The sequence below is a fragment of the Nycticebus coucang genome, chromosome 24, assembly GCF_027406575.1.
Source record: "Nycticebus coucang isolate mNycCou1 chromosome 24, mNycCou1.pri, whole genome shotgun sequence".
NCBI lineage: Eukaryota > Metazoa > Chordata > Mammalia > Primates > Lorisidae > Nycticebus > Nycticebus coucang.
In genome coordinates this window covers 6,019,436-6,031,963 of record NC_069803.1, presented here as the reverse complement: position 1 = coordinate 6,031,963, position 12,528 = coordinate 6,019,436, and the positions used below count along the sequence as shown (strand labels likewise).

The window sequence follows — 12,528 nt, the reverse complement described above, 5'->3', positions numbered from 1 at the left end:
GTTCTGGTGATGAGATGTGTTTGATAAACCTCTGACTCCTGGATACTGTTCTTTTTGCTGGTTTTCTCCCTTGGGAATTATTTGTTACGTATCTATTGGTATCTCCTTATTACTGAACTTGTTCTGCTGATTTCCTTGTTCACTCTTTGATTTGGTAGCACCTTACTTTATAGTCCACTAACTTTGTCAAAAATAAATTCACTTTACGTGTGCAGTTAGTATTACACATTTGATAACATAAGTGCTGTGTCAGGGTGTGGTGAGTATACCGTTGGTGCCATGCAGTTACAGGGTGAATATATGATGGTTTTATTTTATCCTCTAAGCCCAACACAGGGTGACAGAGCAATTATTTTTGGACCCATTAAGTGTACTTACCTCATAATCTGTAGGGAGGTTAATTGTGTAGTTAACACTGGCCACCTTCCGTTTCTGCGTGCTTTTCCAGGATTACACCTCTTTTGAGGATTACGTTATCTTGGATAAATCTCCTATGCTGAATTTCAAGTAACCATTATGAGTCTGCTTCCAGGATAAACCACACCCAAGGCACAGCTAGAAAAAGGATTGAAAAGTAGCTGCCACACATGTCGGGGATGGGGAGACACCACATTCTAAATCCAAACTAACGCTTTTATTTTTGCTTTGCTCATGCATTCAATAGGATGGAGTAGGAGAGGTACGGGAGAAACAGCACGTGCCCCGAGACCAGTCCTGCTCCTCAGTGAAGGATTAGTATGTAGTGTTTAACCGGTGTCAGAGCATTTTCCATGGACACGGCAGCACCTGGGACTTGAGACCCTCATATCTCACAGTACAGATTTGCTCATGATGACTGTGTGCCTCCAGCGGGTGTTGTCAGTCTCCTCTGAATCTGAATGATTTGTGCCAAAGCTAAACTTTCCATTTGTGAACGCTGGTTTTCCCTCTCTTGGCTCATACAGACCGCGTAGACTGCTCTCTGGGAATGCATGCGGCCCAGGAGATTCGTAACAGAATAGTTCACCCATAGTTTGTCATTGTGTGTGGGTCTGTGCTCCTTCCAGTAAACATAATCGTAAAAAGTACTTTGTAGGTGAGTATGACTTCCTAAAGTAAATGAAGGAGTGGTTTGCTCTTGCTAAGAGAATGTCATTTTCTTTGCACACTTGATCCTCTTGTTTGAGAGTCTGTTACACGTTCAGCTACCTTAATGCAGCTAAGATACTTGACCAGTATCCCTCTGATTTATTACAAGGCGTTTTAGAAGCACAATTATTGTGGCTAGGTACACATATCATTTTCTCAGAGTGGCAGTTCCAAAAACCCAGCAGTGTTCCATTTGCATCCCGGGTGGTTCTTTGGCTTTGGGCCTGGGTTGGTCATTCAGGGCTTTCCCTGTGTCTTGCAGGCATCGAGAATGCCAGCGACATCGCTCTGTACTCGGGCCTGGGTGCTGCAGTGGTGGCCGTGGCAGTCCTGGTCATCGGCATCGCCCTTTACAGACGGAGCCAGAGTGACTACGGTGTGGACGTCATCGACTCAGCTGCGTTGTCAGGTGGCTTCCAGACCTTCAACTTCAAAACAGTCCGTCAAGGTCAGCAGCACAGGTCCCCCAACACCTCATCCTCAGGGCCGCAGACTACACTTGCACAGAAGCCCCTGTGTCCCCTGGGCCCTGGGAGCCACCACCAAATTGTCTTCACACATCTGGAGGACAGGCTCTATGAAGTGATCTGTTTGGGTCCTTGGTCGCCACAAGGACAAAAGGATCTCTATTTATCATTAGCAACATTTTAAATGGGAAATTTTCATCTTTGACATATAGTGAGTTTAATGAGTTATTTCATCACAAAATATCCAACTTTCTATTTTACAAAGTCCACTTCGAGGATGCATATTTAATTCAGTTAAATTTTGATTATTGAAGGCTGAGGAACAGCTCTTACACCACAGTCCCCCAGGTATATTTATTACACTGTTTGTGAGGTGGGGTTATTTAAGTTTAGAGGATATGCGATGGGTCGGTTCCGGGTGGGGATAAAATTCCAGCCTAAACAACTCTTAGCTGTTTCCAGGTTCAAGTAATCTTCTGTTGTGGGGAAAGGAAGATTATCATGTTAGGAACCATGGCGATGCGTGCTTTCAGAGCAGAGGCCATAATTTCTTATGCTAATGAAACTATTCCTGATTGCGAGGTGAGGATGAGACATACACGGCTTTCATTTTAGAAAAAAAAAGAAACTGGCTCCTTTCAGAGGGTGGCACTTTCTACCTCAACCCTGGCTGTCAATATTGTTACCTTTGTTTCTGTTCACTGCGCATCAGTGATGCCTCCCTCCCGTGTGGGACAAGAAGTCTCAGTGCCTGGCAGTGATTGAGCAGACAGGCTGGGAAGTGGGGACCCAAGCAGGCCAGGAAGAGAAACTGAGACCAGCCAGAGAGGCAGGAGCGCTTCACCTCTGGGCCCTCCGTGTGCGGCTTCAGGTAGAGACGCCGCCCCCGGTTGTGGCTGTATTGCTGAGTACATGTGACTTCAGTAGAAATAAATCCAAATGAAGGACTGGTTGTTATGCTACCTAAAGAAACTAGAAATACACTCCTGTCAAATAATAAGATATCAGTATTTTAGAGCTTAACACTTTGAAATAGAGGAAATGTTTTCGTGTGAGAGACAGTTTCATGTCTAAGTCCCCAGACTTTGAAGTCAGTGAGATTTGAGTCTAAATCCACCATACGGCCTAAGCCATCAATTCTCAGTCTCAACTTTTATAGCTCCGAAGTAGGGATTTTAACATCCACCTCAGAGTGTTTGTGGGAACATGAAATTATCTGGAACAGCTTGGGTAAGCCCTCGGTCTTTGTAAAATGCTCATAAATGTAGTGAATATGTTTCTAAAAAGGTCTAGAAGCTGGTTGTTTCCAAAAACAGGACATCAGCATGTTCCACAGAGCCCAGGCAGCAGGCAAGAGGGTGGTTTCCTGGTCTAAGTGTGTGGGGGGAATGCTGACTTCTCTAAGCTTCGTTACTGAGGCGTTTCTCAAACTTACATGTATTGTGAATTTCTAAGAGATTATGCCGTCTTGCCGAACTTATTTGACCATTGCACTTTTTATTCTTGGCCAAGAATCTCAAAAACAAGTGACAAAAGGAAAACCCTTCGGTAAATGCTTTTCTTCCTGTGGTCATTGCCATGATCTGCCTTACACTGGTGGCCGTAGGGTTGCCCCCCACTCCCTTATAACCATTTCTTCAGCACAACCTACAGTGTTCCAGGTGGGTAAACATTGAAACTTCTAAAGAATGTCATACTGACAAGAGACCAGGGACCTGAAGAAGGACTTCCAAGAAGAAGAGTGTGCTGGCTGAGGTGGGCTGACCAGCCCTGGTTAGACTTCAATCACAGTGGCAGCCAATTTTCTCCCAACTGTGGACTCTAGCCTATGTACATACTTTTGTAATCAGGCATTTTCCACTCAATGTACTGTCTAGGAGAGTCTTTGAAGAAGATAAACTTCAGAAGGTGAGGGCTAGAGACAAAATAGGCAGATGACTTAAGGATATGACTTCTGAGGGTCTCCATGCAGGTCTTGTTCCAAACTCTTTTCAGATGGGAGATAGTTCTTCCAGTCCCACGTCTTGCCTGGGAAACCATAAACAAAATCAGACTTGTCACCTGTAGAACTCAGGGAAGTCCTGTTAAAAAGCACAGCTCCCGATGGTGTCTTGGCACTACAGCCCCAGGCATGAACAAAATGTACCATCTGGGAGCTGCCCTCAGCGAGCCGTTGGCTCCATGGTGTTATTTTACGTTATTTGTGTGTTTTCCCCCGTGAATCTGGATTCTTAGAGCATCTCAACAGAGATGGGAAGAGTCAGAGGTTGTAGATTTCCTGCTGGTGTTGCTACAAATTATGAAAATGGAAAAACAATAGAGGCTAATACACTGTGGCCTAGAATTGCAGCATTTTCAGAAATATCAGACTTTAAACATTTTTTGTCAGACCCCAAAGGAAAATTATTTAATATAGTTTGGGTTTTCAATTGGAGATGTCACAGTGATGGACTGATATGAGTGGGAGGCCTGTGACGGAGGGTTATTTTGTTATTTACTAATAAATGAGGTTACTTCATCATGAGAAAAATATCACTGCATTTTCTTTTTAATATTTGGCTTAGAAAAATTGGTGAGGCCCAACAGATGACAAAGCCCCAATTCTCATGTTTCTGTAAACACATTTTTTTTTCCTTTGTTTTAAGAAGGAAGCCGTCTGCAGTTGCTCCCTATGTGGACGCTGCGTCCCAGGCTGTCCCCATGTGCTGCGTTCTTCCCTCCCAGAGTGACACAGGCATTAATAGGGCAAATTGGCCCCTCAAATGTGGTGCGACTCCTGAGAGCCACTGACCCTTTGCTCTGGGTACACACTGTTTCCTCCCACAGCTCCAGAAACTGCCCAGAATCCCACATGTAGTGTGCTGGGACCGAGGCGGCTGTGGTTATAAACAGCACTGCCTAGTCACCATGCTGTGTCATCTCTTGCCATTTAAAAGGAACAGATGTTATTTTTGCTCCATACTGGATTACAAAACATTTTTTGATTTTTTTTTTTTAGCTTCTCTTTGTCATTTAAAATAATGACATAAACAATAATATCTGAGTTAGTTACCTGACAGGATGCCAGAAATACTTGTTTTTTTCAGGGATTGTGGAATGATCTCTGGAAGGTGAAGGATTTGGGTCAGTGGCATTCAGAGAATGCACTGTGGAAGCCAGAGCTTCTGATCCAGAGCCCCTGGTCACTAACGCCCAACCTGGCAGGGTCTGCCCGAGGGGCCAGCTCAGCTCAGAGCAGCTGGCATCCAGGCAGGCTGGCACACAGTTAGTGGGGCGCACAGAGGGGCAACCTAGGTGCCTTGTGGTTTCTGAGTGACAGATCAATTTTCTTTTACCAGGTAACTCCCTGCTCCTGAATTCTTCCATACAACCAGACCTCACGGTGAGCCGAACATACAGTGGACCCATCTGCCTGCAGGACCCTCTGGACAAGGAGCTCATGACTGAGTCCTCACTCTTTAACCCTTTGTCAGACATCAAGGTCAAAGTGCAGAGCTCGTTCATGGTTTCCCTGGGAGTGTCTGAAAGAGCAGACTATCACGGCAAGAACCACTCTGGGACTTTTCCTCATGGAAACAACCGAGGTTTTGGTACAATGCATCCCAGAAGCCAAACGCCCTACATCCAGAATCTGTCCTCCCTTCCCACAAGGACTGAACTGAGGACAACTGGGGTCTTTGGCCATTTAGGGGGACGCTTAGTAATGCCAAATACAGGTGGGTGATGGGTGTGTGTTTGCATGTTTCCCAGCACTCACATGGGCATTTTGTGTTTAATGCGATTTTTCCCATCACATCTGTCTTATGTGGTTTCCTATCCCGTCATCAGAGCTGCAGACTCCGCAGCTCCACCAGCCCACTTGATTCACACAGCAAAACCAGAACCAATGCTGAGGTTAGGTTTTGCAGCCTACATCTCTACTGGGATCGAATTCTCTGTGTCATGCCCTGTTAGGGTTGATTGCCATATTAGCTCAAAAGGTTGAGGTACCCTTTGAAACGTATTTGCTAGAATATGATGAAGAAGCACCAGAAACATTCTGTACCATGACAGACAAGTGTCATGTGCATCTCCAAGCACAGTTTATGCATCAGTAGATAATTTTGTGAAGTGACCCTCAGAGTCTTAAGTTCATCGGGAACTGCCCTTGTACACACTCTGAGTGTCCAGATCTTGCCATAACATTCCTGAGCAGTGATGAGGACCACTGTGGAGATGCTCTTTCAAATTCAGCTCCAGGGCTATATCACCTGCGTAATGAGTTCTCACATATTTTTCTTCCCTCCTTTTGGTTGGAAGAGAGATTTTCTTGATGTGTTGACAGAACACTTCAGGTGTCCAACCCTGATCACTTTTAAAATGTTACCCCATCTATGGATTACTTGTCAGCGTTGCCACCCGAGACGTGAGTGATGGCAGATGAGGTCAATTTCTCCTCTGACTTCTAAGCAACAAGACTCAGGTGGTGTGCTGGCTCAGGCAGCACAGCACTGTCTGTGAGAGGGAAAGGCATCAACGGGATCTGCCAGTGTCTTTAAACCACAGGTCACCATTGCATCAGAGCCATCAGAGCCTTAACAGATTTCTCTCGGGGGTGACACTAACCAACCTCTGAAATCAAACATTTCATCTCATAAAATGAAATCTGTAATAGGACTAGTCTGATAACGACTCTTCCAGCAAAATGACCCCTCTAGTAGCTTAGTGACTTGACACTGAAATTCATTTCAGGTTGACATATCTCGTCTTGTTTTCTCCTGGAGCAATTGCCTCCTTTAAAAACTTCATTTCCCAGTACATTTATTTCATAAAAACAGCCCTCAACAGCGGCCCTAATTGGAAGGCCTCGTTCTGCTAAACCTTCCTTGGTCAGCATATTACGACGGGGTGAAGGTCTTGGTTTAGATATGTATGTGTCACGATGTATGAGTATCCGTGTGTGATGGGAGTCTTCCTGTTGATAATTGGCAGATAAGAGACTCAATGAGGAATGAATCAGTCAGCCATATATACCAATTACCTTCCTGGAAGGAGCCATAAATTATTAATAGAAGTGTGTGTCCCCAGGAATGAAAAGAGACACAACCCTTGCCCTCTCTCGGACAGACACATCAGAATCATGGCAAGTTGCAGGCTGAGTTTCCAGGCATTCATTTCCTCTCCTTTTGCTATCTAGCTCCTGCCTGGCCCTCAGCAGCCTGTCAGTGGTTATTTGCTGGCGACATTGGCTGGTACTCTCCTCTCTCTTCCTGTCCTCCTTTGCCAGTTTGTGTCCATGTGCGTACAGGCATCTACACACACGGGGAGGGAATGCGAAGACAATCCCGTTCCTCGGCTGTGTTTGATTGATGTTCTTCAAAGAAAGCGAGGAGATGAAATCGTGGGGAATTGGAGATTTTTCTTCTCCTTCCCCTCTGAGTTGAGTAGCTCTGCTGTTGGAAACTCAGAGTTCTGAGGGCATTGTCAGTGCTTCCTGGACTTTTTCTCTGGGAGAGGGGCGTGTTTAAAGCTCCTGACTAGGAGTGCTAGACAAGCTTGAAGCTGTTCAATGAGAATGAATTTGAGAGAAAATAAATGTGGTGAATTTCTGAAACATATGCCCAGATAAATGCAAAATCTGCCCTAGGAGCTAACGTGTAAAGAAAGCAAGGCACAGAAATTAGGTTGTTCTAATGCCATTCATCCCAAATTGTTGTAGGGTGCCTGGAATGGTTTCTCCAAAAGGTTGGGGTGCTGCCCATAGTCTAGCCATCATTTATTTTTACAAATATAAAACAGGGAACTCAGAAAGATGGTTCTATTGTCATTTCAAATAAAAGGCCGTCAGGGTTGCAGGTGGAGTTTGGGAAGAGTCTGTTTTTCCTTAATCAGAGACAACTGGTGAATGACGTATTGAAATGTGTACTTTTCTGAGGGACATAGGCACAACAGGTGTTTCCTTCCTCCTGATCTAACTCACTTGCTACCCTATCTGCCTCTGGATTCCACCATCTCCAGCCTCCACACAGAATTTGCAGGTTTGGGCAGGAGGAAGGGTAGGTGCCATGGAAAGATACTACAGTTTCTGATTGAGAAGATAGTTGAAATGTCCAGTGACTTTGTCGATCCAGGGTGAATTTAGGAATATTATGAAGAATGTTTCAGTCCAAACATGGGGAAGGAAGCTGACTTGAAAGGAGCATGGTGTGGTGTGGTCTGCTCCACAGACGCCCCTTTCTCAAACATCCTCACACACATTTCTTCTGTTTTGATCTGGGAGTTGACTATCAGGCCGTGATAATCTATAGAAGGTAACATGTTTCAGAGCCTGGCTTCTTGTATTTCTTTACCAAGAATTTTGAATTCTACTCCTTGGTTCATTTATTCAAGATATTGGTATTGGGGTCCCACTCCAGCCAGCCCTGCTCTGAGTGCTGTTGGTGACATAAGACGTTATTGCTTGGGGACAGTCCCCAGTGCTTCTCCATTTGAAGAATAGAGAGTAGGTGTCTCTGATGTCACAGTGACCTACAGAGCCTGACTGAGGGGCAGCAGAGAGAAAGTTCTGTGTTAAGCTAAGAAGAGACAGTATGTCTGGGGCACACATCCCTGTGGATGTCCAGACACGCTGAGTCCCCGTGTACAGCAGCTTGCATTCATCAGCAGGGAGGGATAGAATAGAAGCTACTTCATTTGGCAACTACATTTAAGGAAGAATAGAAAATGGAAAGATGAGCCTGATTGGCGATCCCTAAGTATGGCAATTGCAGTTCTCCTACTAGTGACATTAAGGTCCAGAATATAAATGGATCTCCTTGCTGAAGAGCTGTAAGCGAGATTAAAATGTGCCTTATTCTTAGTACCAGTGAAAGGTACTGATGGTAACTAGCATGTTACCGAATAATGCTCATAAATGTGAATCACAAATAACTTGTTTTGCAATGCGTCTTGCATTCCTTGACTCGAGAGCTGCTAACAGGCACACACAGGAATATCAGTAAAGCAGCTGATCTCCAGGATTAAATTATCATCAGCAACCTGAAAGCGTTCTGAGCGATTACATTAGCCCTAATGAAAGGAAAAAGGGCGAGAGATGCATTATTCAAAGAATAGGAGGATGCCTTGAGATTTTATTTTGTATGGATCTTACGGCTTCTCCATTTTATTTATTTTTATAAGCAAGAAGCTACGTTAAAGAGAATCTCTGGCCTCCCCCAGACTCTTCTCTCCTGGACAAAGTGAAATGTGTTCTTCACAGCATTCAGGAGGACAGAGGAGAAGTTTAAAATGCAGTGTGCTGTGGTTTCCAGTGCCGGCCACTCTGCTCTGTGTGATTGTGAATGACGTAAGGCTGCTGGGTTCTTTCAGTTGGCATGGGCGTAGATACGGTTAAGTCACCTTTAACCTTAACCCTTCCTGGCTTCTGTTTGCAAATTAAAGGCCATATCAGTTACGTACTAACCGGAACGTGTTCTAAGCATATCAGATGCTTTTATACTTTCTCGAGTTTTCTTAACAAAATATAGCACTCCTTTGAATGCAGCCCTCAACTTCCCTCCAAATGTGGTATTTGTAAGAGTATTTCATACCGGTTTCCGGCAAAGTATTAGATCACTCACCCGCCACCATCCCAGGTACCTTTTCAGGAAACCAGTGGAATAAGAGGCAAGATAGAGAACTTTGCAGCACATTCGCTGATGTGTTGATAAACTCTTAATATTTTTAATAGGACCTGATCTTAGAACACCTAATCTTTTTAGAGATAGTCTCACTATGTCGCCCTGGGTAGAGTGCAATGGTGTCACAGCTCACAGCAACCTCCAACTCTTGGGCTTAAGGCTGGGTTCAAACCTGCAAGCCTCTGTATATGGGACCCTAACCACTGTGTTACGGGCACCAAGCCAGAATACCCCAATTTTTTAAGAGAATTAAATAATGCTGAGAAGCCTTAAAATTTAAAAGGAAAAAGTGTTTTTGAGTACTCAGTTGAACAATACGCTCTTCTTTATGTCACTGTTACAAAGCAGTGTTTTTCCCTCATTGTCCTTGACTTTTTAAACTCTCCAAGGATGGGCATTTCATGAATTATTACAAGAAAGTCCTTTTCTGCGGCTTATTTGAGGTGCCCGAGTGAGATACTTCATGTTAATTGGAAAAATCTCTTGAGTAACCGTTGGATTTTTTTGTTTCAGGGGTGAGTTTACTCATACCACACGGTGCCATTCCAGAAGAGAATTCCTGGGAGATTTACATGTCCATAAACCAAGGTGAACCCAGGTAAGAGAGAAGAATGGTATATTCATGACACTCATGACAGGTTACACAGGAAATGAAACTGCTATGGACAATCCGAAGTTGTTAATAATGAGACCTGGAAGTATGAAGGTGGGATAGTGAGGCCTTGACCCTTTAGAGGGAAAAAACAGCTGCCAAATCCTATTCTCTGGGAGGAAAATACATATTAGTCCACACTGTGTGGTCGCCCGCTTCTTAACAGGAAGCACCAGATGGAGAGCAGTGAACTGGTAAGCGGGTCACAGCTGGCTTCCTAGTGACACTGGCGGCCTCCCGGTGTCTTCCTCTCGAAAGCAAAGAAAATATTATCCCATGAGGTCCTCTTTGGTGCTGGGTATTAGGCACATACATACCGTGGTTGGTTCCTGATCCTTTTAATGTCAGCAGAAGACCTGCTATGTATAGGCTGAAAGACAATTTCTTAGGCAGTTTCCCTCAATGTAAAAATATGATGTAAACTTCAATTGCTTTCTGATCTGACAGATTCCGACAACATTAAATTCAATTACTTGAATAAATGTAAATCTTGTCACATACTCTTTTAATGAAAGTAGTTGGTTATATTCTTAGTGCAACTATAATATTTGTGGAAATGTTGCCTTCCTCCACATAAGATAAACCTTCTTCTTCTTTAGAAAGTGATTTCTCTCATAAACTGGATATATACCTCTGGCATTTTTAGTCATAACATCGTGGTTATTTTAGAATAGATTTTTCTTGTTGTTGTTAGCCAAGAACATATGAAAGAAAAACACTGGAAGGAAAAACAGCCAGAGAAACAGATGGTTGAAACAGATTTTGGTATCTATTTCTATGAAAGGATTTGTTGGTGCCCAGTGGTGTACGGGGCTTGAGAAGGATGGGAGAAGAGGCTCTGCCAGTCGGTTATTGGTGAGGCTCTCAGAGGATCTGTCTGCAGGCTGCCCTATGATGGGTTTACACATTATTTCTGCTAGAATCTTTAACTCCATGCCTGCAAAGGTGCCAGTGTTCAAATATCTCTACTTGGGAGATAGGGGAAACTGAGGCTCAGGAAGGTTTGAAGAGTTTACTCAAAATCCTAGGTAAGTCAGTCGAAGCAAACCTAGAAACAGGGTTCCCTGGTTAGAAGTTACCTCTTTGTTACGTCCATGGTTGATTTACTTAAGAATCAACCAGGGTGGGTGAGGTGGCTCACACCTGCACTCCCAGCACTCTGGACGGCCAAGGTGGGTGGATTTCTTGAGCTCGGGAGTTTGAGACTAGCCTGAGCAAAAGCAAGACCCTGTCTCTACTAAATATAGAAGAACTAGTTAGGCATTGTGGCTGGCACCTGTAGTCCCAGCTACCTGGGAGGCTGAGGCAAGTGGATCGACACTCTGTCCCGTGTAACAGAGTAAGACTGTCTCAAAAAAAAAGAAGAATCATCAACCAGTGTTTAACATAGAGGTCATGGTCATTTTCACAGATAATTTAAAACACATCACACTGCAAACGTCAGTCTGATGCAGAACCTAGTCCCAGAAGCAGGACCTGCTGCACACCCTGCCTTGGCCTCTCCTCCCACCCCCAGGGTTGTTGTCAATCCAGTGATCATAGGTTCACCTCTTTCCTTCCAAACCCCTGTTCCAGTGTCTTCTCAATATATGAGAACCAACCTAGAGGACCTTCACGCTTTCTAAGGCACCCCATTTCTTGATACAACCTACCACAATCCCTGTCTTGTACAAGAAGCTGCCTCTTCTTAAGAGGTCCGAGCTAGACAAGCATGACACATACAAAAACTTAAATAAAAATGGCTCAAAAATATCAGAAAGGAACTACATCTTGCAGTTTAAAGTAAGCGGGAGAGGCTTGGTGCCTATAGCTCACTGGCTAGGGTGCCAGCCACAAACACCGGACCTGGCGGGTTGGATCCCAGCCTGAGCCCGCCAAACAACAACAACTACAACCAAAAAATAGCTGGGCATTGTGGTGAGCACCTGTAGTCCTAGCTACTTGGGAGGCTGAGGCAAAAGAATCACTTAAACCCAAGAGTTTGAGGTTGCTGTGAGCTGTGATGCCATGGCACTCTACCAAGGGTGATATACTGAGACTCTGTTTCAAATATATATATATATATTTTTTTTTAAATAAAATAAAAATAGCCACATGTTGTTCGACTATAGTACCAGATACTTGGGAGGCTGAGGTAAGGGGATGATCACTTGAACCCAAGAGTTAGAGGTTGCTGTGAGCTATGACAGCACAGCACTCTACCAAGGGCAACAAAGTGAGACTCAGTCTCTAAATGAATAAATAAATAAATAAATAAATAAATAAAGTAAGCAAGTAGGCGGGAGAAATACCTAAGAACTTACCAGAGCCTGAAGACCTAAGAAAACAGGCTTCCCTCGTGGGGTCACACCTATGCTGACCATGACCTTGCTGTCCTTTAGCTTGGCAAGGTCCACATTGACCAATGGGGGTTTCTCTTGTTGGTGTCCAGGGGATCAGTTCACAGCTGCTGTGTAGGGGTGGATAGACACAGACCAGTTTGCCCCCAAATCCAATTCCGTAAGGTGTACGTTCTTCTGGCTGTTCAGCTGTACAAAACAGCACATCCCTTCACAGATGGCTGGGCCCTTCCCTGATGTTCCCATCTCCTGAGGAAGTGACCAGTCTGTGGGCTACAGACCGG

General features: G+C 44.4%; 1 protein-coding gene across 7 annotated transcripts in view; it reads left to right on the top strand.

Annotated features, from left to right (window-relative positions):
- Positions 1–12,528, top strand: part of UNC5D (unc-5 netrin receptor D) — a 647,952-nt gene that overhangs the window by 561,107 nt on the left and 74,317 nt on the right. For all 7 annotated transcript variants that reach the window (XR_008377393.1, XM_053578669.1, XM_053578673.1 and 4 more), the window contains 3 exons: positions 1,391–1,576; positions 4,934–5,311; positions 9,767–9,851. Coding sequence is in view for 6 of the 7 variants with exons in the window: in XM_053578669.1 (XP_053434644.1) it covers positions 1,391–1,576; positions 4,934–5,311; positions 9,767–9,851 (649 nt within the window). In the remaining variant the exon portion in view is untranslated. The remainder of the gene's footprint in view (positions 1–1,390; positions 1,577–4,933; positions 5,312–9,766; positions 9,852–12,528) is intronic.